The sequence below is a fragment of the Cyanistes caeruleus genome, chromosome 1 (assembly GCF_971803275.1).
Source record: "Cyanistes caeruleus chromosome 1, bCyaCae1.hap1.1, whole genome shotgun sequence".
NCBI classification, from domain to species: domain Eukaryota; kingdom Metazoa; phylum Chordata; class Aves; order Passeriformes; family Paridae; genus Cyanistes; species Cyanistes caeruleus.
In genome coordinates this window covers 143564680-143591539 of record NC_141701.1, presented here as the reverse complement: position 1 = coordinate 143591539, position 26860 = coordinate 143564680, and the positions used below count along the sequence as shown (strand labels likewise).

Here is a 26860-nt window from a genome sequence, read left to right as displayed (position 1 = left end):
ATGAGGCAGCAAATATTGTGACTTATGTTTTCAGCAGGCAAACCTAGTTTTATTTCTGAAAATGTGGTCAGTTTAGTTGCCTCTGCTGGAGGCAGAGAAAAAGATCAAAATTATCAACCTTCCTGCAGGAGTCAGAAGCAGATATGCAGATCACAAATGCATCAAAGATGCTATGGAAAAACAGCTGCTGTTTCTTACCCACTTTCACACTGTACTTCAGAAATGCCCACTTGTGTGACAAGAAAGGAGCCAAACCTTTTTACAGCCTTGAAATACACAAAGTAATTTCTGCTTCTGAGCACAGTGACCTCCACTAACTTCAGTTCCTGAGCTCTCAACCCAGGAAAGCGCTCACATTTTAATATATCAGAATTTCTGAAAAATTTCAGAGATACAAGTGAATCAGCAGCAGTTTGGGCAGGAAAAATGTGAACGATTGCTCAGAAGCAAGAGGCTCCCTTCCCTTCTGCTACATATAAAAAAAGTAAATTCTGATAGTTTCTTAGTACTTCAGTGTATGATCTTCCAATGATCCTGTTTATTTTCTCAATAATGCTTTCTCTTCACTTGCATCAAGGACAGCACTTAAAACACACTCTAGACAACATTTGCCCAGTGCAACAAAAATGAATGAAAAATTTTGCATTTACCTTAAACACATTATCAGAATCCCTGCAAGTACTTTTGTAAAACAAGATCAGGCATTGGGAAATATTATTGATCAACTGTCTTATTCATTACTGATGTTTCTTTAAGTTATGCCTAAATACAAGTACATCTACAGAAAAGGTCTAGTCAAACTCAAAGATACAGCTTCCATAATTTAATTTTGCATGCTAATGAGTGTTACATGGAGATTTTACAAACTGCATCTTAATTTAAGAAAACAGGTAGAGCAAGAAGTTAGGAAGTTATAGAAACAGCAAAGTCTTCAATAGAGAGACCCCTTAAAGTACAGAAATTACTACCATTTGTTGCCTAAATTCCCCATTATGCCACATACAACAGTTGCCTATGGTTCAATCTGATTAAACCTGCTTGCACTGGGGAAGACTCCAGCCTAGGCACTGGAAAATATTGATAGCAAAATTCACCCTGTAGAAATCTGTCACTGCCCTTCTTGGTGTCAATCATGGGAATTGTCAATACAGAATTCTTACAAATTTGTATTTGTCTGATGTTAAACAGTACTGGAAATTTAATCTCATTTCATCTTAAATGTTCATCAGATAAACTTTATTAATATCTTAATTTATTAATAGACACAAATTATTGTTTCTGTGTTTGATGGAACACAAAACTTATCCTTTACAATATGAAGTCACAAACAAAAAATTTCATATAAAATACTTAATTTAAAAAATTACCCCCTCCTTATTATAGATCTACATATTGTTGTATATTTCCATGTCAAAAAACACTATTAAAACTACTCCCTGCCTCCTTTCATCACGCACACACATATTTTCTAACAGCTATTGTTTCAAGGATCTCTCTCAAAACATCCTCTGTCCTTCAGTGGGAATTAAATTATTTCATATAGCACATTTACAATCTTCAACTATTATTAGAAAACATCTTTCCTACTACTCCATTAGCTTCATTCATATATTGTGTTGGCTTTTCTGACTTGCTGAAAATAAATTAGGCTGGACAGCAGAAGAAAGCTCTTTCTGCATATTTCAAGTAAAATCACAAAAAAAAGGAAGCAATATAATCAACAACTGCAGTGTTCCTTTGAGATCTTTATTATTATAAAAAACAACAATCTTTTGAAGAAGAGGAGACAGATAATTACTCAACATCATCCTCTAAAAAGAGGAACAAACTGAAGGTAACAAAACAGTTATTTTCACCCATATTAGGACAAATTAAATGTTAGCATATTTCAGTGTGCTTAATTAAATTAAAATCTATTTCACATAAAAGCAAATGGTTTTTCTCAGGGTTAAGAGAATATTTGTTTATTTTTAAATCTATTATATTTTTTCTAACTGCTGACCAGAACACTCATACTTTTCCCCTCCTTCTTACTCACATATGTATTTGGTTTATTGAATCAAACATATAGGAATTACAGAGTGGAGGACAGACCAATCAGCAAACAAAACATGGAAGACTTACCATTTACACAGACTTCAAAAGATTTGCAAAGGTCATCCTCAAACAGGCAGCCTGAAAACACAAAAGAAAGGTAAAAATTAATACAGGTTTCAAGCTGTGGATAATTAGTGCATATTGAAGACCTATTAAATGCTCTGTAAGAGTCTGACATTTGGTTGGCCTTGGGAGTTCAAACTGGGCAGTAGAGAAAGTCCAGAACAGCTCTGATTAGACAGCACATCCTACTAAGTGGCTATGTCCAGAATAACCTTTGATGTTTTTCCTCCCGTCATTCCTCTACTGAAGGCTCAGTTTTTCCATGCTCTCCCATTTAGTAATTTGAGGGACTTCATGTTCTCTTAATTTTGAGTAGATTATTACACCACAGCACAGGAATGTTTCAATACACTACAGGGATATACACCAAGAAACCAAGAGCATCCTGACAGTATTGTCACTGCGATGAGACACGCCTATAAATCAACTTATAAATTACTCAGATTAAGCTTGGATTTAGTAACTGCAACCACAGACCATGCCTAAGACTTCAGGAGTGCTACCTCCTTGAAGAAAGGCTTCCAAATCAAGCATCCCTACCAACACCCTGATACCTCAAAGACAGCTGTCAAATTGGTATTGGTCCATGAAAAATATTCTTGGATTTTTTCCATTTAAAATAGGAATTTTGTTCCCAAAGTTGCTGCTTGTTGAGCCCCTGCTGAACAAGCTCCACTCTTCACCCTAGAAACCTCATCCAGGCTGGCAATCCCAGCTCTTTCACTTGTACACATCTTCATGGATAAAGCATTCTATTCCCTCATCACCAAACTGTTCTGCTCCCTTGGTGTCACCCAAGCAGGTATTGACACAACAGTGACTATTGCCTTTATCCTCAATCAAAATGAGTCCCTGCTGATATTTGTGAGGGCAGCAGGGAAGTGGGCAAGATGTGTCTCAGCTCTGGCCACTCCACACTGGGGCACAGTAACAAGGATCAGGTTCAAAAGCATTGTGAAATATCCTGCTACTGTAAAGGGCTCACTCACTTTGTTAACCCAGCCAGTAGTTTCTTTATTTTCTGACAAAGTTAAAGAGCTAGGACTGGACAAAATCTGAGGAATAAAGCTGTATGTTGGACAAAAACATTGCCCTTAAGAACACATTTTCACAATTAAGCCTTTTAATTTTCCTGGGAAATACCTTCCTTATAAATGGACACACAGAGATATTAAACAATATTTAACTTTTCTACACTTTGCATCAAGAAACCAGCCAGGAGCTACACCAGATCCAAACAAATGAGCAAATCCTCTCTCCCCAGGCATGCCTGTCTCCATGAAAGCACAGAGTAAAGCACCTCCATTCACCAGGGAATCCAGTGGATTATGCAAGAGGTCCTTATAGAAAGAAATGAAAGGCTCAAGATCATCTGACCATGAATTACCTGGCTCCTAATCCTGCTAAAAGAAAAGTTTTGGTGAGATAAAGTGACTTAGGAATTTCTGCAAAGCCTTTCAGCAGATAACTGCACTAGCACATCATTAAGCCTGAACTAACATGCTGGATTTAGTAGCACATGCTAGGTCTGAGCTAGGCAGGCCCAACAATGTGAATTCAAGACATGTTGGAGAACCAACAGAGTCCTTCACATCCATCCCACAACTGCCTGCAAAGATCACATACACATAACCTTATGCAGATTTACAATATCCACATGCCTTAAGCAGATTTACAATATGCACACAAATAAAAGAGAATTCAACAGAATTCAATGACTGGGTAGGACAAGACCACCAAGATCACTGAGTCCAACCCAGCCCTCACACCTCACCTAGACCATGGCACCGAGTGCCACATCCAGTCTTCTTTTAAACACATCCAGGGATGGTGACTCCAGCACCTCCCCAGGCAGACCATTACAGTACTATTCCAGCTCTCCCATCCTTTTACCCATGCCCCAATAATCTGTGGATATGTATTTGGTACCCTTTGAAAGGGAAGTTTCAGACCAGGAAAGCTTTTCACACAGAGTATGGCAGAATGGCATGTGCCTACACAGTGCACAAACTGTGGTTTGTAACATATTCTTGATATGTGGATGATTTTGCTCCAGACAAGTCTGCTGCAAGAACCATCTGACCTGAAACAGTCTCTGGAAACTCACTGAAGATACCTGACTGCAGCCCTGCTATTGACCCAGCCAAGCAAGAGGATGCCTAAACTTTACATTGACTCTTAAACATCAGACAAGAATGATGACAGGCAGTGACCAAAACACATCCACACAGAGCTCACAGCACAAGAGTCTAATTAAAAGAATAACAATGATCAATTTAGAAAGGCATTCTTGCAGAAAAAAAATAATAAAGACTTCAAGCCCCAATATAAACAAGATATGGAAAGGTATGTTTCAGTGTTCCTGTTTCCAGAAATCTGAAGTTATCCCTTCTAAAAACAGGCCTTATGGCTAGGAAAAATCAGAGTTCCTTTTTTTGCTGAGATATTACAAAAGAATTAAACCAGAAACCTGAAATATCTGTTTCAGGCAAAAATGCTGCTGAATTTCTCCTTTGATGGAGGGAAGACAGGCAGTTTCGTAGTTACCTCCTATCCTGCAGTGCTGTGGATCCAAAAGATGTCAGATGAGAAGTTTCAGCCAGGAATATTTCTAGTGGAATGGCATGTTAAAACAGTGACTGGTTCACCTAGACTCTAGTGATTTTGAAGCACCTGGGAGCTGGAATTACAACCACCTGCTGGTCTGTAGCCACCTGCCAGAGGCAGGACATCCTATAATATACTGATATTCTCAGAAGCAGAGAAACACAGATACCAAAGGAACAAAATGAGCCTGCTTAGGTACAAAGAAATCAACAGTCAAGCTAACTCTATACAGACCTCTGATTTTGCTTTATTAACTAATATATTTTCCATGAAAAGCCCAAAAGAAAACTGGCATTATCAAGATTAGTTTCACTTCTAATAACTGTTGTTTATTCGATGCAGCAAGGAATCTGATGCAATTAGACTTGTAAACCCATGTCTTGGAGAGCAAATTAATAAAGTCAATGCATAGTAAACTATATCCATGTGGGATTATTCTGAAATAGACAAGGACCTCCAAAATGCCTTGAAAAATATTTTGTTTCAAGTTATTTATTGCTAGAGTTGATTGTTATGCATATTTTACCCAACCAGTCAATATGCTAATTTAGTTACTAATTTATCTCCTGCTATTTTCTGGCATCATATTTCATTCTAAATATCATCTACCTACCATTAGTAATGGTGGTAATAAGTCAACTCTGAAGAGTGAAGTGGTATCATCTCCAAAATATATTTAATTTATATATTCAGTTCATGCCTTATGGGAACAAAATTATATTGCATTTTCTGTCAAAAAAATCTCCCTACCACAAGTAATCTTCCAGTACACATAAACTGTTGATACAATACTTTCAAAACCTAAAGCCCCAATCTCACTTCACACAGCAGCCCTGAAATAACAAAGTCTCCATATAATTATCCAGCAAACCTTGCCTCACTAAATGCAGAATTTAAAGTTTTCTTACCTAACTTGCACTCAAATTGAGCTCTTTACTAATACTTGCATGGTCTCCACATGTCAGTAGTGACAAAACAGTGCAATATATTGTATATAATGTATGTTACAGTACATGTACATGGTGCACTATTAAATAGCTATAAAAAGAGATTCCATAGGGCCTTGCAAATTCTTCTGCCTCCCTTTCCTCCCCCTCTATATTTCCAGTGCTGTTTCTCAGAAAGGTGCCAAAATGTAATCACAAAATACTGCTGCAAGTACAGGTCCTAAAAGTTTAAATTTCTTTTTTTCAACTTATTCTTGTCATACTACACTAATAAAACTATTTCCTTCTCTTCATCATACAACAGTTCTGCTTTCCTAAAGTAAAATCAGGAAAGTTTAAATTGCACAGGAACATACTGTTTGTTTCAACTTATAAGAGGAGCCTCTGAAGTCAGACTGACAGTCAAGGCAGCAGATTATATCACTTGAACTTCATCTAGAAAAAAACTGTAAAAATTCACTTATCAGGAAAATATATTTTACAAATTTGAGATTGGCTGATGTTTCAAATAGATTATATTATGTTTATTTCTCTGTCTTTTGCCCCTGTTAACCAACTCATGATGATCCTAAACTAAACATCTCTTCAAAAATGCCATAAATCCTGTAAGCATTTTTCTAAGTTTAAATTAAAAAGTAGGTCATAGACCCTGTTTATCAAAAATTGTCTTATTATCATCAAAACAAAAAACCAAACAACAGGCAAGAACAGCTACATTTCTTCAGAAACTGGGAAAATACAAACCTTTTAAATCTTTTGTATTGTTGAGGGTTCCCTACCTTTTCTTTTCACTCTCTTACTACAACATTCATGGAAGAACTTGATATCTCCTCACATCTGCAGACCTTAACAACCCTTCCCCATCACAACATTTTAGCCAGTATATGTTCCCTTCATCAAAACATGCCAACAATCTTTAACATTTTAATAGTCCAGAATGAAAGTGCACCCCACATTTACCTGTTTTTATTTCACATTTGGCTGCAGGATAAGCTCAGGAGACCTTGAAGGGTGAGCTCATGACTGCTGGTGAGGGTAAGAAACAAGGGAACACCTGGCCAGGTCAATTCTTCCTTGGGTCTTTAGCCCCAGCTGTGGAGGACTCTTAATAGTGAATCACATGTTTATTCTCCTATGGTAGGATTAATAAATATGGTCCAATAACTACATTTTAGAAGCACCCAACTCACACAGCTGGGATAGCTTTAACTGAAAAAACCAAGATGATGCCCAACAATAATGAATGATAATCTGAACGACTGATGGAGAAGTCATCTGTTTGAGAGAGAAATATTCTGCTCACTAATAGAGGTGAGAGATAAATTTGCTCAGTCTGCTAAAGCTGTGATCTATTCAACACATCCTCATCTGCCTGCCATACATGTGTGCTTAACAAGTTTAGAATTACCTAAAATTGCAAGAATGTCTGGGGAAAATGTACTTTAAGCTGATTACAGACTTTAAGCAAAGTTCATCTCATTTTCCCAAACCCTGAGGTTACATAGGTATGTGCACATGCAATGTAAGTATATACATATTACTCAAAACTTATCAATTGGCTGTGAAAAATCAATTGATCAACTGCCTTCCTGACTTTAGTTTTATTTTGACATTCACTTTGATAAAAAAAACTGGATATTCCCTTTCAAATTTTTCATTCTCATCCCCTTTCTCCCTTCCTCTTTTTTTCTTTTCCAAACTGGTCCATTCTCTTCCTCAGAATTTTTTTTAACTCCTACTCTCCAAGAAAGCATTGTTCCCCCACCAGAATGTCCCTTCCAGCCCCTCCCAGACACGCACCCGCCGTTCATTCCCAGGCACTGCCCTTCCCACACCGCATCCTCTGCTCTCTCCTGCAGGTGAGCGGCTCTCACTCATCGCTATGGATTGCTGCCAATGTCTCCCACTCCACTCCATCCATGTCCACTCCACTCCCCTTCCACACATTCAGCCATTCCTCATTTCCTCCCTGCTGGGTGTGACCGGCACAGAGAGAGACAGGAGGTAAAAGCAGGGTGCAGTTTGCTCTCTCGTGCTGCCTCAATGCAGAGCTCTTCAGTTCTTCTAACAGAAGAATATCTTCAGGTACATTCTGGTTTGTCTTCGCCAGGTTCTCAGGATATCCAGAATGTTCTACACTGAAAAAGGTATTTTATCAAGCCTTCAGAACCTGTGGTGGTTTATCAACAACTGCTTGGATAATAGCGAAGTGATGAAAGAACAGTAAATCAGCATGGTCAAGAATAATATTAAAGTAGCACATAATATGAAAGGGGGTCGTTCTCCCAAGAGGAAAAGTGAGAAAAACATATGACAGCATAAAATGTACTGAGCTTTGATCTTCTTTCTTTACTCCACCTTTTATGTTTTTTGAATGTAATATGTGCCTGCTGATTTTGAAATACAGCAAACTCTTGAGAGAAGAGTTTTTTCCTTTATTTTTTAATTATGTGCATGTACAAAGCTTCATACAAAGGAGCACTCATCCCTGGTGAAGAATCCAGGCTTTACTCTAATCCAAATTAACAGTCATAAAGGTGACAAAAGAAATCCCTGCAGTGGTTAACTGCAGAACTGTGCAATCTTTTACATGAAAAGTTTCCAATGTAAGGAAAGGTTTCCCATAAGTGTTACCATATGGTGCTAACACTTCCTCATCTCAGATTTACCCTTTCTTTCAATCATTTTTCATACACACTGATTTGTATACTGAAATATGACTCTAGCCAGAATAACTCATCACAGAATAGAGTTTTCATTCATTTAGGGGAAATTTCAGTACTGAACTTACAGCCAAGATTTGCCCCTGAAGCCTCAATGACATTACATAGCAGTACTTCAGTTACCTTCTTTATATCACTCACCATTCAACACGTATGGATTGGTCCATGAAATAGCATAGCACAGGAATGCTGTGGTGTATATTATTATTTTTCACTATGTAAATCTGTAGTTTTTCCTTTCTGCATTTAGGGAAAAAATAGATCTTTTCCTTTGCATGTAAGTAGTCTGAGTTTAGTTCACCACTAAAGAAAAGAATTGCTTTGTGGTGAGAATACTATTAGCTTATCTGATTACTAATGCCATGATTGCAATGATATAGGGCTTTTCTTCTGGGGAGCACTGAGAAAAGGTCACTACTAAGAATAATTGAAGATGTGAGCAGTAATAACAGGTCATGAAGAGAAGAGACACTGAAAGTCCATCATGAAGAAAGCTTTACAACAGCATTTGCATTTGCCCAGGGCTCAGAAAGTGGCTCATATGCTATTTGATGTGCCGTTTTGTCATTTTTTCACAGTAAACATTAAAAGAACTTGCATTATCTCCTCAAAAATTACAATTCTCTCACTGCTACATTGTCTAACTCTGTTTCTTTAGCAAGACCATCATTCACTGAAAGGAAAATGGGGAGCACAGATATAATCTGCCAAACAAGTAGCTCCACTAATATTTAGTTATACTGAACACTAACATGCTCTGTATTTATATTTAAAAAATAGGAGATGAATCCATTATTGGAGAATAAATAGAAGATAATTTTAAAACATTAAAAATATTACCTCTCAGGATCACGACTGAAATCTTTTACCTTTAATTGTGGCAGAAGGGGTCAAATGTGATTTACTCAAGTGACAGCCCCAAACAAAATATTTTTGTCATTTTGGTGTCTCACATTGGGAAAAAAACCAGCATCTTTACAATATAAAATGTAGGATTTGTTCCTTCAAAATCACAAATTGTTCATTGGAGTACTCACAAACTGTAGACAAAATGTCATGGAGGTCAGAGCAGGCCTTCAGTAACTGCCATTCAATACCATCTGGTCACCAGTTGCTAAAATCAAATTCCTTACTGGGCACAAACTGACATCACCCAACGCCCACTAAAATCCCAACTACAACTAAGCAAAACTTTCTCTTGTGCCTGGCAGAGATTTTGAAGGCTGAACACCTTTGAGTCTACTTCACTCTTTAAATACATCAGCAAGCAGCCTGATTTTTTTACCTGCCATGGCCTGTTCAATATCTTTGCCCACAAAATCTGTTGTCAGCAAAACCTTCTGGTATTATCCATAGCCAAAAGATATAATATTGAAGCATTGAAGTATGCCATTAACAGCAATGCCTTCCTCAGTATCACTGCACATGAGCCAGCAAAGCATTGCACTGCAGAGGCCTCTGTGATATTTATTCCATGAAAGAACTGCTGCCATCATTATATCTGTCAACCTCATTTCGCCCATCACTAACTGCCAGTCTATTCCAGCATACTTGTTTTACAAAATTGCAGTACAGGAGTGAATTCTAAATCCTAATTATAACATAATTCTAGGTGTCTTCCACAGTGAGGGTTAAGACAAGCTGGGTCATAGAAATAATGAACCATTAGCTAGAGGAAACAGGAACTCTGTCTGGAAGTTATGTGTTTTGGAAGATAACTCTTCTAGGTAAAATATCCAAATCACTTACATGGTTAAGAAACTTATGTCCTATTCTCTGAAACTACTCAGTCTTCAAGAGCTGGATTCAGTGACAGAGAGGGTTTTTTTAAATGGTTCTTTAAAGTTTTGCCTCGTGTTTTGAGAAAACTCCCATTATTTCCATAATCAAAGGAAGGAAAAGAGACATGTTTATCATTTCCCTCTAACAAGTACCAAAATGTTCTTTTCATTATTTGGCAGACATTCTTAATGAGTATCTCCTTGGTGCTTAAAAACATAACTGGAATTTACAGCAATTCTTATCCACTTATATTGCCTCTAAAACTAAGCAATTACCCAATATTTAGGTGTAATACTCCTCTCACAGCAATATCTTAAGCAGACTTCAAAGGCAGAAACCATTTTTGCAGAGGTTTTATTGCTATTATTGGCTTTTCTGTTCTGCTTTACTTAGAAAGCACTACAGCATCTTTCAGCCAATGATGCCTGTACCAAGAACTGCAGTATGACCAAGTGCCTGTCATATAGGGTCCCCTCTGTTTTCCCTCCTCAGACTTTTTAAAAAATCCCTCTCCGTTCTGCTTCATCTCTACTTCACAGTTAATTTTAGCTGAATAAATTGTCACGTGGACTTGGCAAAAACAATTTGGAAGGAAAAAAGAAACATATAACTCTGAGAAACCTGAAGTGCAAAGGGCTAGTTCAGTTCATTTATTGCAAAGAAGTAATTCTAATCTGGACAACAGCACCCATGGGTGTGGGAGCTACACTTACAGAAGAGCTCCAAAAAGGAATGCAGGACCCAAACACTGGGCTAAATCTGTCTATTTCTCTGTATCCATATGGAGGTCTGATGGATGTAAACGGTAAAAATTTCTCTTTGGAAAAACAGCTTCCTGCTTTTATCATGCACTTCTGATTCACATTATAATGTTAAATTAGAGTGTTGAAATGACCTGTGTTCATCTAATGGAAGAGACACTATTATATACACTTGGTAATTTCTTTAATAAAGAGTTTAAACAGTCCAGAGTAATCCACATTAATTATTCATGTACTGGAGAAACATAATGAAAGTCAATGAAGAAAGTCATAGTCTCTTGGAGTTCTTGAGGGAAAAATAATAACATTAGGTAAAATTCAATGGACTGTGACATAAAGATTTATCTCTACAATTTACCCTGGGAATTTGAATTGCGAATGAAGCCACAGCATCCTCCAGGATGGGACAGAGTTATGAGAAACAGGTCACACAAGGATATTGGTAGCACATCAAACTTAACAGTTCTTACTAAGATGCCCAAAACTTTTCCCCTTCCACAGGAAAAAAAATAAATCAAAGAGTCGCAAAAATGTTTATCTACTCAATATTTTCTAAAAGCTATCAAGAACTCAGCTGCCCCTATCAATACAAATTATCTCTTGACAAACAATCCATGTGCAGCACCTTGTGGCTTTGTTCAAGTCCTTATGGGCTGTAGTGTTTGCACCTATATGGGCATCACGATGAGAAGGGACAGAATTAGGACAATGCTTTGCTATTGCTGATAAAGAATTAAATCTATTCTGTATTGATTCAAAACTCATTTAAGACAGATATTTAAATTTATCACAGAGTAAAATGATCTGCTTCTACTTACTTTTGTAAAATTACATCTGTTTGAAAGAACGAGAGTGAATGGTTCTGATTTTGACCAGTAATTGAGCTCTAATTACTCCTGACTCACCCTGATGTTTCTGAGGCTGGCAGTAGAGCCAGCTGTCCTAGAATACATCCTGCTGTTGTGTCTGTGAAGCAGCTCTTCCTACTCTGTGAGACCAGTGAGATGTTTTTTTTCCCTAGGCTAGTTGTTGAGAGGCAGCCACAATAATGACACACATCGGAGATGTAGTTAAGAAAAAGCCTAATGATTAAAGCAATTTGGGGAGGAAGCCAAGAAAATTAGAGATGATTCTGAAACATGACAAATACTGTGCGTGCTGAGTAGCACCAGAATTCATCTTCTGTTTCCTTCCTAAAAAGTCCACATAAGACTATTTTTCTCAGTCTGGAAAAGAATTAAAAGATCATTAGAAGATTAAACCTCTCAGATTCTAGTTCATCTGCTACACCGCTTTAAACACCAATGAGAAACTGCACTTAAGAAAATTTATTTAAGAAGGAAAAAAGACCTGAAGGCTGGATGCTGTCAGGAGTTTATACAGGTGCTTTTCCCCATTAAGGGTAGACAAAAGCCTTTGCTACACTGTAGCCATAGAGACACCAGCTCTCATTAACTTAGCCTCCAACGCCTGTTGATTTTGATGGAGCTGGAATATCTGAGCAAGGAATTAGGGTCCAAATGCCCATTTTTTTCTGTGTAAGTTTTTTGTCTTTGCTGGTTTTCCTTTTTAACTTTATTTCCCTGTTACAGACTCTTCTGTGCTCATTCCCTATTCTCTCCTGGATATTCTTTGCTACTGAGAGCTCCCAGGTAGGAGGCACATAATGGAAAAGAGAAAGGAATGAGGATTTTCACATCACTATTCACTAATCAAGAACTTCCTCCAGGCTTCCTCCACTGCTCCACCAAACTGCTCTGAACTCCAGAGCTGGTTCTATCTGCTGAATCAAGCCTCTCCCTGGAGATTAGCCTTGAGCATACACAATGAAAAAAGAATGAGACCTATTAATTCATAAAGGAATTACCAACATTTACTTCAGAGGGGATTTTTTTGTTTTGTTTTGTTTTGTTTTTCCAGTATGGAAATACAGAGAATCAAAGAGGTTGAGGAAACTTAGAAAATTGGAAATAGTAAAAGGTACAAATTCAGAAGAAAATACTGGAGGGAGAACAGAGGTAATAGTGAACACTTCACTGCAACACCTGAAGAACAAAAATGTACAAGAGGAAATGGGAGGAAATAAGAGGGTCTGAGAAAGAAAGAGCAGGAGAATAACCTCCACAGAAATGTCTGTAATGCATGATGTGTTAAAAGTGATAAAAAGTCCAAGGTAAAGAGATAAGCCAGTGGCAGAGATAAGAACAGCCCTGCATTTCCCTGCTAGAATCTTACTTTACAGGATGCTGTCTTGGGATTTCTGAGAATTTAGAAGAAGGGGACTCTCATTTCTTGGAGGCATCCTGAGAACAGAAGTTGTTTTACAATAATCCCATTGATAGTTTTGCAAGTTGATTGCAAATATTCATTAATTAAAGGCTGGATTTTATTTTTTTCCTCCAAAAAATGCTTGATGTTAATATTTCATGAAGTTCCACACATGAGTTTTCAGTCTGCAGTTGACCAGCATTTGCATAATTCTGTGAGACATGATATTCAGCAAGGTTTAGAATCAGTCTGGCACCTCATATGGGAGCCCTCTTAAAAATTCTTAAATTATTCTAATGAACCAGTATTATTCAAAAAAAATATTTTTTTCCTTCAGGATTTGAACTTCAGCCAAAACATTAAAACATAATTTTTAAAACTATACTTGGAGACTTTCTACTTGATGAATATATTACAAATCTAATTTTGTGTTGTTTCTGAATCCAATACCCTGCAGAAAGCAAGGAATGATGTGTATGCAATGCTTTCTACATCAATGCAGTATTTACAAAAAATCTTAATTATAACGCCATAAAAAAAAGCAACAAATAAATCAACCTAAAAATCCAAAGTTTTGTGACCTTTATTCTTTATTCCACAGCCTATATATCATGCAGCAGAAGTAAAGGCACAAGAATATTAAAATTTTGCCCAGATGAGTAAATTAATTATTTTTTTTACTGTGCAACCTCATTTGAAGTATTCTTTCAAGCCAACATGGGACTTTGACAGGAATGCCTGAAAGATCTGAAATTGTTTAATTAATGGTATGTCAAAAAAGCAAAATGTGATCTGTTATTAAACACTAATCTGTACAAGGAAGCAATACTCAGCTACTTCATTTAGCTTTGTTCAAAATAAAACTTAACTACCAGATTCACATCAAACACTGTCCTGTTTTGAGAAGGTGGCTTCAGTTTCCTGCAGGCAGCTGGACCAGAACAAGAATCTCTGTATCTACAGTTCTCTTCTGTAACTTCCTGGAACATTTTTACAGAGGGGTTAAATGGGGGGAAAATGCTGCTCATGGATTATGAGCATATTGTTATTCTGCTATTGAAAAACATTCACTGGCAGACTCTTGGCTAAAATTTGGTTCAGGAGAGACTTGGGATTTTTACAGCTAAGACATTTTGGCTATCAATTCAACTTGCCTTTAGTATTCATGTGATGGCGGAACAACAAAATCAAAAAAACCTTTTGTGCCATTTCTTGAGTAAATGCCATAATAATTTTTAGCAATTTTACATAACTAAAAACATTAAGTTAACATGTAGGTTCAATGAAAAAACATTCCTCAAGTGGCCCAAATCTGCTGGAGTCTTACATCAGAGTAAACCACCTATTCAACTCCCCAATTTAAACAAAATATGAGGACAGGGAGCAACTGTGAGGAAGGGGGAGACAGCTGCTCATGGCTGATGGTATGTGGACATTGCTGCATCCTCCCTACCTCTCAGAAAATCCTCACTTTCCTTACACTCAGCAGCTGTGCCCATTGACATCTGATGATGTAATAACACACAATTTATGTAATTCTGGGTTAAAGGTAGAACACATATAAAAGCTAATTACTGCTCAGTTAGTGCTGCTTTTAGTTGTAATGCTTTAATTCCATAATGGATATGAAAGTGTCCACAAGTTTTCAAATGACAGCAGGGTACTGGAGCCTTTAATCATTCCAGATCTTCCAAGCCTTTAGCTGCACTGTAGGTAAAACCTTCTCTAAGGATGCAATTCCCTTGTCATTTTTTGACAATGCTATGACTTTTTCTAACCCTTTCTCTATCTCCAGCTCATTTGCCTAAGCCCAGACCCTACAGTTACCAATAATGTCCTTATGGGCAGGACAGTAACCTTAGGCCATGGATACATGGATACATGGACACCAGCCCCTACTTTCCCAGATGTGTGAACACCTTTATCGCTACTACTGATAGTCTAAGGTAGAACTACAGAATGCTACAGCCAACCTTAGAAAAGATTACCCAGCCTTTTGTCCTCTTACAATCCACATAACTCACTTCACAACATTTGCATTCCCACATGGATAACTGATTCTTTACCCTGAAGAAGTTAAAAAGAAACATTAAAAAAGCTACTGAAATATGTCACACAGAAAAACTTACGAGTTCATTACTTCATAGAAGCTTTTTTAATACAATTTTTACTAAAATATCCTAAGAGATTTAGGGTGACTCACAAATGCCTAAAAATATGGAAGCTATTTTCCTCATGTGTTCTTTTTTCCTTTATGATGAAGGGAAGCTAAAAGTACTGTGCTTTTGTTTCTTGTTATTTTTTGCTTGGTTTCTCCTTTCCCTTTCTGTGAGAATAATAAAGTACATTATGTTTTCACTTGCAAAGCTCCTGAGTGTGCAGTGCCTGCCCCAGCAGGAGGCAAGGCACACAAAAGCACGAACCACACAGCTGCAATTACAGATCAAAGAGGATTGCTAATCTCAATAACTGCTGCACCTCAGTTCTCCCACCTTCAGTCAGTGCCAAGCACTCTGCAAAACTCACTATCAGTGTTTGTCTTTGCAAACTACAAGTATATATATATATCTCTTATACCTGCATGGATACAAATATATTAAACATGTCTATATGATACAAGTATTAAAAACATATTCATTATTACTGTAATTGTTAGTATTGTAATAAAATGGGGTTGAAATTTGTTGCCAAAACATTGTCTTCTACTGCCATCTGAGATACCACAGACTAAGGTACCCACACAGCACTGAGAGATAGATTTAGTCCTTCCTGGAGCATCAGGGACATCAGGCAGATTACCCACAGCATCTGAAACAACTCAAGGTGCTCTTTCTCAGGCAATTGAACCCAGACTTCTTTTCTAAAATAATCTAAGTGAACCATGCCATAAAATTATTATTTTTTTCAACAGATTTTGCAGGTTTCTCTTAGCGATCTTAAAAATAAGTATCAACTGTCTAAGTACTATGGTTACCTGAGATGAGACCTCTCTGCTGTGTTCCTTAAAATGTCAGAAAACCAAAAGTCTACCTCTTCAAAACTGGTAATTTTTTCAAGATTCAATCATTTGAACACCTTTGAAAAATACAGATTCAGACTATATTAGGACTCAAAAGGAAGAAAGAACTAAAAAAAGGAGGCCCTGTACATTTGATTGAACTACTTTGTGAGGTTTCAAGGTTTGCTGAGTGTCTCTGCCTGGTACTAGTTCTGTCAGCATTGTAACCTTGGCTTGCCTGCCCCTCTGTGCCTCGTTTCCCACTGTTGCAGGTGGTCATTTTTCCACAATACAGAGTGGAGCAGTCACCAAGGGAGTATCTTGTTCCTGGTATAGGCACTGACAGGCCTTCGCTGATTTTTGAAATAAGAAGTTTGGATCCTAAATGTTCAGGACAGGAACAGGAATTAAAGCAGTCTTGGAAAATGATTCTGCTGCATTATAGAAGAGATGCTTTTCCTCAACTAAATTAGGAATATAAAAGTGAATTAACCTTTCTTTCTACTTGAAAAAGGAAAAATATGCTTCCCCTTCCCTATATTTTGTCCTAGTCACACAGAATGCCTTCTGTTATTAAATGAGCAACTCTGTGAATCAGAAATAACTCCAGGATGGAAAGTACACAGTTTATCCTGTAAGTATGCTGGTGGAGATGGGGGCCTAGGACAAGAGAGAGTAGCCCCACACAGGCTTTTAAAGGAGAAGGTAGAAAACAGCTAAATAACTTTGCATTATATTTTTAGGATCCATTCCTAAAAATACTTGACATTATCTGCATATTGTTGGATATTTTTACAAAAAAATAAATCTAAAATATGAAGATTTTCCATGGAGACCTAAGGCTCAGAGATGCAGTCACCATGCCAGGTCACTGGAACATACTGAAAGACAAGTTTGCGTGATAAAAACAAAACTAATGAATTTATTTTTAAATACAAGTATTTCATAATGAATATTCAGCAGGACAGCTGCAGCCTAAAAATCATCCTGGATACAGACAAGACATTTCAAATAATCATTGCACACATGAAAAAATCCAGAACATTTCTCAAGTTTACCTCTAGCTTAGGCATTTGGGATTATACATTTTTGTTATGTGTGATATCTATACCTAAACAGTATTTAAAGGCAGTTTAGAAAAATAAAAAATAACACATTAGGAAGCAGTAAGATTCTTGATTCCAGAAAAAATCATCTGCCACATAAAAATGATCATCTGTGGAAGAAAGGTGATGATTTATAAACCTTAGCTAGGGGGTTTTTCTCCTGTCAACTCAATGAGACGGTAAAATCTCATTCTATACTTGTGCAGTCAATATTAGAACCAAAATTATTTTAATGATGTTTACCCTACCTATGCTGGCCTCTTAAAGAACAGGAGAACAAAGGAAATCAGCATTTCAGTCTTTCTTGAATCACCACTTAGTCATTGTAAAATCATGGGGTAATAAACCAACCTGTGGAGAAGGTTGTCATCAAGCACACAAACACACAAATACACACAGAAAGAAAAGTAATTAAACTGTGAAATTCAAGCAGGATAGCACCCACCATGCTCAAATCAGGATGGATGGCTTCATAATTGTGTATGACAAGGCACTGATCTTCAATATTTCTCCCATCTATAAAGTTGTTTTAACCATACATAGAGCAACGGAATTCAGTCACCATAAAATTAATGTCAAAATTCTGCTTGTTGCAACTGGCACCAAGAATGTTATTTTGCAGATTTATACTGCTGATCAGAACATGAAATTTCCTTGCTGGCCACACTGAATAGGTATGAATAACAACATATTTTTAGATCATCATCTATGCTGGTAGCAATCAGGCTTAAAAAATGACAAAGGTCTCATTAATAGAAAATTTCCAGATATTTCTCCTTTAAATATATAAACTTGGATATCACTTATTGAATTATTCATTCTGCACTTTCTGTGCAACACAGAAAGCTGGCATGAAACTGGGGATGCTAGTTATCTAAAGCCATCTGAGTTCAGAAGGTTAATTTTCATTTCGACAAGTGAGAGATTCATTCTCTATTTCTGTGCCCCACTGCATCTGAATCCCTGAATGATCCCTACAGAAAAAGTGTAAAGGAGCAAAACTGTAAGGCTATTTCAAGTCTATTTCAAGTACTGTAGGAGTTTGACAGTATTTCATTTTTCAACATATGCTAAAACACCGTGGGATGACTTTTAGCTTCTGCAGCTTCATGCAGATAAATATGGCTAGATAAGATCTGGATGTTTCCTGCAGTCAGAGAGATGTAAGCACAGCACCAGCAGGCTCCTTTCTGCAGCGAGGTCCTAATTGAGAACAGCCACGCAGGAGCCCTCCATAACCAGTCACAGCAGCTGGAACCCAAGCACAAAGAAACAGAGACCACATCCAAGCTCATTTGCCCTGTTCACAAAGAAAGGCTACACAGGAGCTGAATTGTACTTTACTACAGCAGGTTAGTTCACTTGGGGCCAATACCTCAAACACTGAAGGATGACTAATTTATGATGACTAACTGAAGAGGTCTCATTTTTAAAGAAATCGTTCAAAGCCAGAAAAAATAATGAGAAAGGGAAAAAAAAAAATCCTGTTATGTGACCCAGTTCAAGCTTAACTCTGTATATGCTATTCCTGCACAGTGGACTTTTTGGTCACATTTTATTTCCTGTTCTCCTGTTCTGTTGGAGGCAGTGCTGTCAACCATTTCCAGCTGAGACCTTTTCAATTCTGATACTCCAAGGGCTCTTTTATATCTCCTCAGCTCAGCAGAAGGAAACAGAGGCAACAGAAGATAAAATGTTTTTCTTCCCCTTTTATGACTGTTGCCATTCAGTCAACTGAGGTGGCACTGATGGCACAATAAAACCACCAGTGTGGAACTTAACGGGTCCCACAGTAGCGTGCAAATTTTAAGAACATCAGGCTGGCCATTTGCAACAGGGGAGTTCTGCCTGGACCTGGATTCTGGCTATGAAAGTGGCCATCAACAGATGTTCAGGGAGAGAGCATTAGAAAACTGTTCCAGTGAGAGGCAAGACACTGTTTAAAAACCTAGAGTTAGAGGCTGTTTTGGACTGTGGTGTCTGAAAAGTATCAATTCCCCTCCAGGGCTCATTTACTCTTTTGGTTTCCATGAGACTCTTCAAAGCCCTGGTGACAGGCAGGTAAATAAATATTATCTGCTTTTAACAGGCAGGAGAAAATGTGTTATATAATGTGTGCCAGATGTTGTGAAAACTAAGCAATTAACAGTCCTAGCAGTGGTCTATGTGCCACTTGTGTATCTCATTCTGCCTTAAAGATCTTACAGTCTAGACAGATGGCATAAAATACTCCAGCAGAACAGAAAAGTGTCTAGCCTGACACTTGGAAAAGTTTTGGGTTGTTTTTTCTTTGTGTTTTTTTGTCTGTTTGTTGTTGGTTTAGGGTTTTTTTTTTTAAACCAGAGTACTGACTACTTTTTCCTTCTATTTTAATGCATTTGGACTTCTGGTTCCCATCTGATAAAACCCTATTAGATCAAAATGCTTCCTTGTTTTTCTTTTACTTTCTTTACTTTTTACATTCCCTTTCCACCATAAAATAGTCAGACAGTTTTTTTAAACCATGAGCAGAAGATGAACTATTTTACAGACCAGAAAGCATGGCAATCTTCACTACAGTCCAATTACTTCATCAGTAAAGTGAATATATTATTTTCTGATTCTTCAGTCACAAGTAAGTTCTATGGCATAAAAGAGCCAAATAGTAGGATTTTGGCTAGGCTAGAAATCAGGTTTCAGTGTATTTAACTTTCTAACTTTGAACAGCAATTTTTACTTTCAGTTAATTCACAGGCAGACTTCTGGGAACTAAATGTCAAGGAGATTTAGGTGGGGTAGAGTATTTTGTGCTCAAACAGGAAAGTAATGCAAACATGTATAGGTTATATCCAACAAGCAGCATTTTTCATGCTAATGTTATTTTCTTACTTAATGCACAAGCAATATTTTCAAGCTGAGTATGTTAAAAAAAAAAATCACAAATTTTTACTTTTCTTTGAATGATTGCAAAATTTCTGGCTTTCCCTTTCCAGTGGGCAAACACAACATACTTCTAATTTAAGTACTTGAAAGAACTTGCCATGGTTTTTCCAACCAGATGAATCTTCTTGAAATAACAAAACTTTTAGTTTAAGCTCTAGAGATGAAACTTCTGCAAATGTATTAGCATGTGATATAAGAGATCAAGAACACACCTTTTATACTCCCCACATAACCTGTGTCATCAACTCTCCCATAAAAGTGCTCACTTTTTTCCTGCATTGCTTCACAAGTTTTAGGTGAGTAGAATCTTTTTAATACACCTGAGGATTAATTAATACTGCCAGTATAGTATAATTTCTCATGTTTATAAAGCATAACTCCTAGTGTTTATAATTGTGCACTACAGGTCTATCACTTTGTGGAAAGACAATTTATCCTACCATAGGACACAGAGCACCCAACTGCAGCAGTACTGATGAAAAATATCAAGGGGTATGAGAGCTGCCTGAAGTTGCTTTCCATGTGACAATTAATAACAACCATAATTAATTTCATTGCAAGAATAATTACAACTTACGTATGGATTTAAAAAAAAGTATCTGAATGTTTATTTCCAGATAAACAATAAAATAATGACTGTCATCTTCATTGAACCTGTTTGCTATATAGATTTCAAAATTTCAACTTCAAGCAAAACTTATTATATTCAGGCAAACAAGGAAGCAAGACTCCCACTTTGAAAAGGCATAAAAGTTATTTGTCACATGCTCTTCAGAACACTCTCAACAGCCTCCCTCAGCAGAAGCCTCTCACCCATGACAAAAAAATAACTCTAGATAACATTTAAACTGATTAACATGCTTGTGCCTTCTGTTTCACTCAAAAGAATTTTCCATTCTGCAGAGGATGACTTAAAAAAATTATACATCAGTTCCTTCATTTTGTGAGCAATAGTGGTCATTCTGTCACCTGATTAGAATCACATTTGAGAACCCTGGATAAAAGGCATAACATTTTATTATCAGCAAACGTCCCCTGCTGGAACTCCACCTATTTTTAGCCACTTGTGCTATTAATCAGCAGCATGGATCCCCACCAGGGTAACAAGCCCAAGCTCCTGACACTCGCCAAACAAGAAATGGAACAGAAAGCACAGCGTGAGCAAACTGAAGGTGACAGCCATAATACAAGACACAAAACAGACTGTGAGAGAACCCTGCTTTACAGAACGAGCAGGATTCAAACCCTTCAAGTTTACCTTTCCTGTAATAACTGTGCACAATTGACCAGAGGCCAAAGCAGAAAGATTTATACAAAATTAGCGAATCCAAAAAGAGTAGTCTGGAGGAGTGCTAAATTAAAGCAGAAGTATTATTCAGTGCTTTGGGAGAAAGGATAAGCACCCAGAAATTTGCAACCAAGAATCCAACTGACAGTCTGCAAGAAGCCTACGTATTTCATCAGGTTTTTATGATTTTTAAGAAATGCTTAAAGAGTTACTTTGCTTTTACTTCTTGGTGAATGAAAAAAATACTCAGAACTCATTTTACTATCAGGTAAAAAACTTCATTGAAGATCTTGTCTCTATCTTGCAGCTGTATGACCTCCAGACTTTCCTTCACACTGGATGCATTTGATGGCACACATCATCTGTGCAAACTGAGATAAATACACAACAGAAAAACGGAAGATTTTTACCTGAACTCTTATTTGTAGTAATTATTTTCTTCATTAATACATAATCAAAATGCAAGCAAATTTGTATTGGTATTTCTTGCACCTTATAATTTTCCTCATGAACTAAAACAAAAATTAAGAGATTTTCATTGCCTCATACAGTTTTCTCCTAACTAGTCCTCATAGTCAATATACTGCTTGAATGAGACAAAGCCACATGCTAAGAATAGCAGAAACAGAACACCGAGGATGATAAATAATACACACAGTATGAGCACAAGTCAGGAGGAGTTCTACCATTGGCTTCTGTCTTAAACTGAATTTACACTATACATTTTCCAGTCATCCTGATGTGAAAGGAGACTTTTGAAATAAAAAATTGCAGTGTAAACTTCTTTGTCAACAACATGTTTAAAGCTCATCTTGATTTAATTAAGCCATATAATTTTCTAATATGCAAGAAGTTAGGTACCATAGATTCAACTACTTTTTCATGTCAAGAGGAAAAATTACTATATAAATAAATAAAGACATAAGTTCTCTGCTCTGCCAGAGAAAGAAATGCTTAATGAATCCAAGGCTATTTAAAATATTTACACTCTATGTAAAACTTCACCTGTCACCCTAGCAAGTTCTTAAAATTGCCAGGTTGCAATGCATCTGGCTGCACGCATCTTTTCCTCTAGAAAAAAGGATGTAGGGACACATTCACCATGTGTCATTTAACACCATCATAATTTGTTAGGAATATCCTTATGGGTTCTTTGATGCTAGACTGTGTACTGGAATTCTGATAAATTACCCCAACTTGTGCACTTTGTTAGCATGTAGGTGTACTGTTCCCAAATCCCAAGTTGGGCAGTAATATCTGCATTTGATTATAACAGTTTTTATCCATAAGAAGGAAGGTCAACACGTCACCTGAAAGGCTTTCTGTGTCCATGGCTACTGTACTACTGAGCACCAGCCTGGGACAGCCAGAGAGGTAAATTGCACAGAACTATCAGCAGTGCAGGTAACTGCAGTAGCTCCAGTTCTCCTACTGTTCTCACAGCCTGGCAGAAGTCAGCACAGGACCAAAGACCAGATGGCTAATCCCAAAATCCAGAAAAGATGAAGGAAGTATTGTGAAAAACATATCATAATTTCCAGTAGTGTAGAAATTCCAATACAGAGAAGGACACAGTAACTAACAGTGAGTCCCTTCCTAGTATGTCTCAGAGAATATATATATATATATATATATATATATATATATATATATATATATATATATATTAATTATACATCAGCATTTCTGTAAATTTAATTTCCAGGTACTCATTAAGCCAAATTTCTAGAAGAGTGGTAGATGTGACCATGTAATCTTAAAGTCTTACTGAAGAGATGCTGAGAGAGAGATCTGTGAGTAAATGGTCTTAAAGCACATAATTAAAAAAGTATCCCGGAGTATGTGTCAAAGGAAGCAATTTAAAAATAGGTGTTTTCCATCCTTAAGTGCCAAAGGCTGCCAGAAGAGACCTGGTCCATATCACAAAGGAGGCTAATGTTGTCCTGAGCTACATTTGAGGAGTGTTGCCAGTGATTCCAGGGGTGATTCATCCCCTCTACTCAGCACTGGTGAGACCACAGCCAGACACCTGCACATGGATGTATGGGAGAGAGCCCAAGGAATGGTCACAAGGATTAAGGAACTGGAAAATCTCTCCTGTGAGGAAAACTGAGACAGCTGAGACAGCCTGGATAAGGCTTGGGGGAGATCTTATGCATAAACATCTGAAGGGAGAGTGTAAAGATGCAGCCAGGCTCTGCTCAGTGGTTCCCAGTGATGGGACCAGAGGCAAAGGGGACAAAGTGAAACACAGGAGGTTCCCTCTGAACATCAGGAAAGTTTCAGCATGACGTGGCCCATAGAGATTGGGGCATCTCCTCTGTCAGAGATACTCAAAACTGAGATACTGGACACAATCCTGGGCTGGAGGAGACCCTGCCTGAGCCTCTGGACAGGTTGGACAGGAGGACCTCCAGAGCTCCCTGCCAGCCTCAACCTTACTGTGAAGAAAAGGCTAAGTCACAAGTTATGCTGAACTCAAAGAACATCACTTTACTTCTGAGTGCCCACACAGAGTGTGGGTGTTTAACAAATGTGGCACAACAAATCCTCTTTAAATTCACACTTTTAATAATTCAGGTTATCTTGTTTATGTACGCACATGCAGAAAAAATCCCTAAGCAGCAATATTTTCATATATGGGGGATGTGTTTTCGTTACTTTTTTTTTTAAGGAAAAGAAATCAAATTATCTGCAACTGCTGCAGATCCTGTGCATCAGCAGCTGAAGAGGCCCTTACCACTTAACCTGTAGCACTATAGCCTTTGGTAAGAGGAGTAGAAGATTGAGAGCCTGGCACTGCTTCAAGCTGACCTTGAGCTGGAAATTAATTTTTAAGAATCCCTTCTTTCCCCTCATTCTGCTTTAACGAATTTCAGCCTTTCCATCTTCAAGGATTGTTATAGCAAATCTGGTGTGCAGTTAGACTAGGGTGGTTCATTGTATTCTTCCATATTGGAGATAAAAGTGCAAAGAACACTTTCTGAACGAAAGACCTGTCTAAAAGTTTAATTAGATTTCTAACTACATCAGGTTAATTATTCCACAAATTGGGGGACCAGAGCAATTCTGTACTTCTATTTTAAAAATACCAAATAGTGCATGATTTTATGCATTTCTTAAAGAGAGTTTCTACCTGAAGGTATAAGCTACAGGAACTTAACAGAAGCAAAATGAAAGCTATGTGCCAGCTAATGCAAGAGAACATCAGCATAGACTTTAATCAAGTAAATGTTGCAATGAGACTAAAACAAAATCACAATAAATATTCCTTATTTGCTAATCTATTTTATTTTAAATGTCGATAAAATACCCTCATTATTTATAAATAGAAACATAATTTTCCAGCTGAAAGCATTTCTTCAGCTTTTCTTTATATCAATTAATATAAATTTTCCTAAATTTCAGTAATGAGAAGGCAGATGTACATAACGAAAAGCCTGTCACTATTTCAATTCTAAGACTTCTCAAGGAGAAGGGACATCACACTTAGGGGGATTCCAAGTTGTCAGCAGTGCCTTCTTTTCACAGCTAGGTCCTTGCCAAGCCATTTAAAGGCAAGCTTGGTATTTTGCACATCACTAACACCCACCCATCCTTCACATTTCCCTCCACTACTGCCCTTTTGTATTATACATCAAAGCACAGACCGCTTAAGTAGCATGATGGAAAAAAAAAAAAGAGACACTAATGTTGCTTACATTCCATCACACTGTTACTCCTTGCTTTTACTTGTCATTCCCTTTGAATCCCCTATTGATGTGACACATTGAGACGTGGATATACTACAGATGCAGCATGATTCATCAGGAGTATATGGCTCCACTTGCAGCACAAAAACGTTTTTAGGAGATACCCAAGTTCATTAACTCCGTGTTTCTTGCTTGGAGGCCACTTTAACAATTGTTTTCTTTCTCAGGCCACTTTGCCTGCATCTCTGCTCAGCAGTCAAGGACTGTGTTCTTAAAGATCTGTGGGCAGTAATGCAGAAGTAATGTGTGTTGGATTGTTCCTTTCATTCTGCCTTCAAGCACTCCGAGTTTGAAGGGACCCACAAAGATCACAGAAGTCCAGTTCCTGGCCCTGCACAGGACGGCCCCACAAATTACACTGTGTGAGCAAATTACACAATGTGAGAGCATTGTCCAAATAACTGAAAATAACCTAGGTGGGAAAAACTGGAACAACCTAACCAGGATAAAGCAGTAACAAGAGATAAAGGACAGAGGGCAAAATAAAACAATCCTAACAGTATGAGACAATAACAATATGTAATTAAAGATTTTAAAAACACATTGTTGGCAGAAAATGTTCAGAGACAATGAAAATTGTGACTAGATCTGATGATCTCCTGAACTCCTGACACCTGACAAGTTAATTGAGTCATTTGTGCCCCTTTACCAGCTCCAGCTACTTTCATTTTCTAAGAAAAAATACCTGTCCTGGATCAAATCTTTCTATGACACAAGAACATAGTATCTCCTTGATGATGAGTAGCCTTGAGGAGCTTATATGAGCTCTGTCTGAGGAAGAAAGAGGACATAATTATCTGCAGAGCTAGAGAGAACTAAAAAAACACTGGAAGATAACTTCATGAGCATTTAATACTGGCATAGAGTGGCATGATCACAGCCCTGACTGTTCATTCCTGCCTCTTTCACCTCTGGCTAGTTTTAGCTAGGTTTAGTTCTCCCAGCCTGCAGAGGACAGGGCAGGACGAGGACAGCAAAGGAGCAGAAGTGATTTCCAACTCAGAGGGCAGATCCATCAGGCAGTTTTCTGGCATCAGGGGAACTTTGTGCTACCCTAAAATGTGCATGAAACTACATTGTTAATACTTATGTGTTGCCAGAACTGAAGAGTACTATTTTTTTCTGTTATCCATTTCCTATAAAACCTTAGTACTCAGATGTACTATTCCAAGTACTTGACTGCAGGTTGTAGCCAAACTAAAACTGAAGCCCAGCTGCATTCCTGGAAAATTACCATCTCTACTGAAAGCCCTGTGCCTTCCTGCTGCTTTGCATTTTCATTACTCTCTGTAGTTTTCTCAAGTTTGCTACTGCATATAAAGAATATAGGCTTAATGTTAAAGCAAACATACATTACTCTGTAAAGTTGTGTGAATTCTGCTGTTTCAAATAACTGAGGACAAATCTGACTTCCAGTTCCTTTTAAAAGTTTGCCTAACACCCTCTGCAAGCTCTGAAGCTCAAGCAGTAACTTGTCGAAAGTTTCAAGATTGAAAACTTTTTGAGAGATAAAAATCTTTTAAGTTACACTACACAGGCAAAATTC

The 26860-nt window shown here is 37.5% G+C and overlaps 1 protein-coding gene across 1 annotated transcript in view; it reads right to left on the bottom strand.

Moving 5' to 3' along the window:
- The window catches only part of PTPRN2 (protein tyrosine phosphatase receptor type N2), a 635529-nt gene that overhangs the window by 567133 nt on the left and 41536 nt on the right, over positions 1-26860 (bottom strand). The window contains exon 2 of the mRNA XM_086865041.1: positions 2125-2175. Within this exon, the coding sequence (XP_086721167.1) occupies positions 2125-2175 (51 nt within the window). The remainder of the gene's footprint in view (positions 1-2124; positions 2176-26860) is intronic.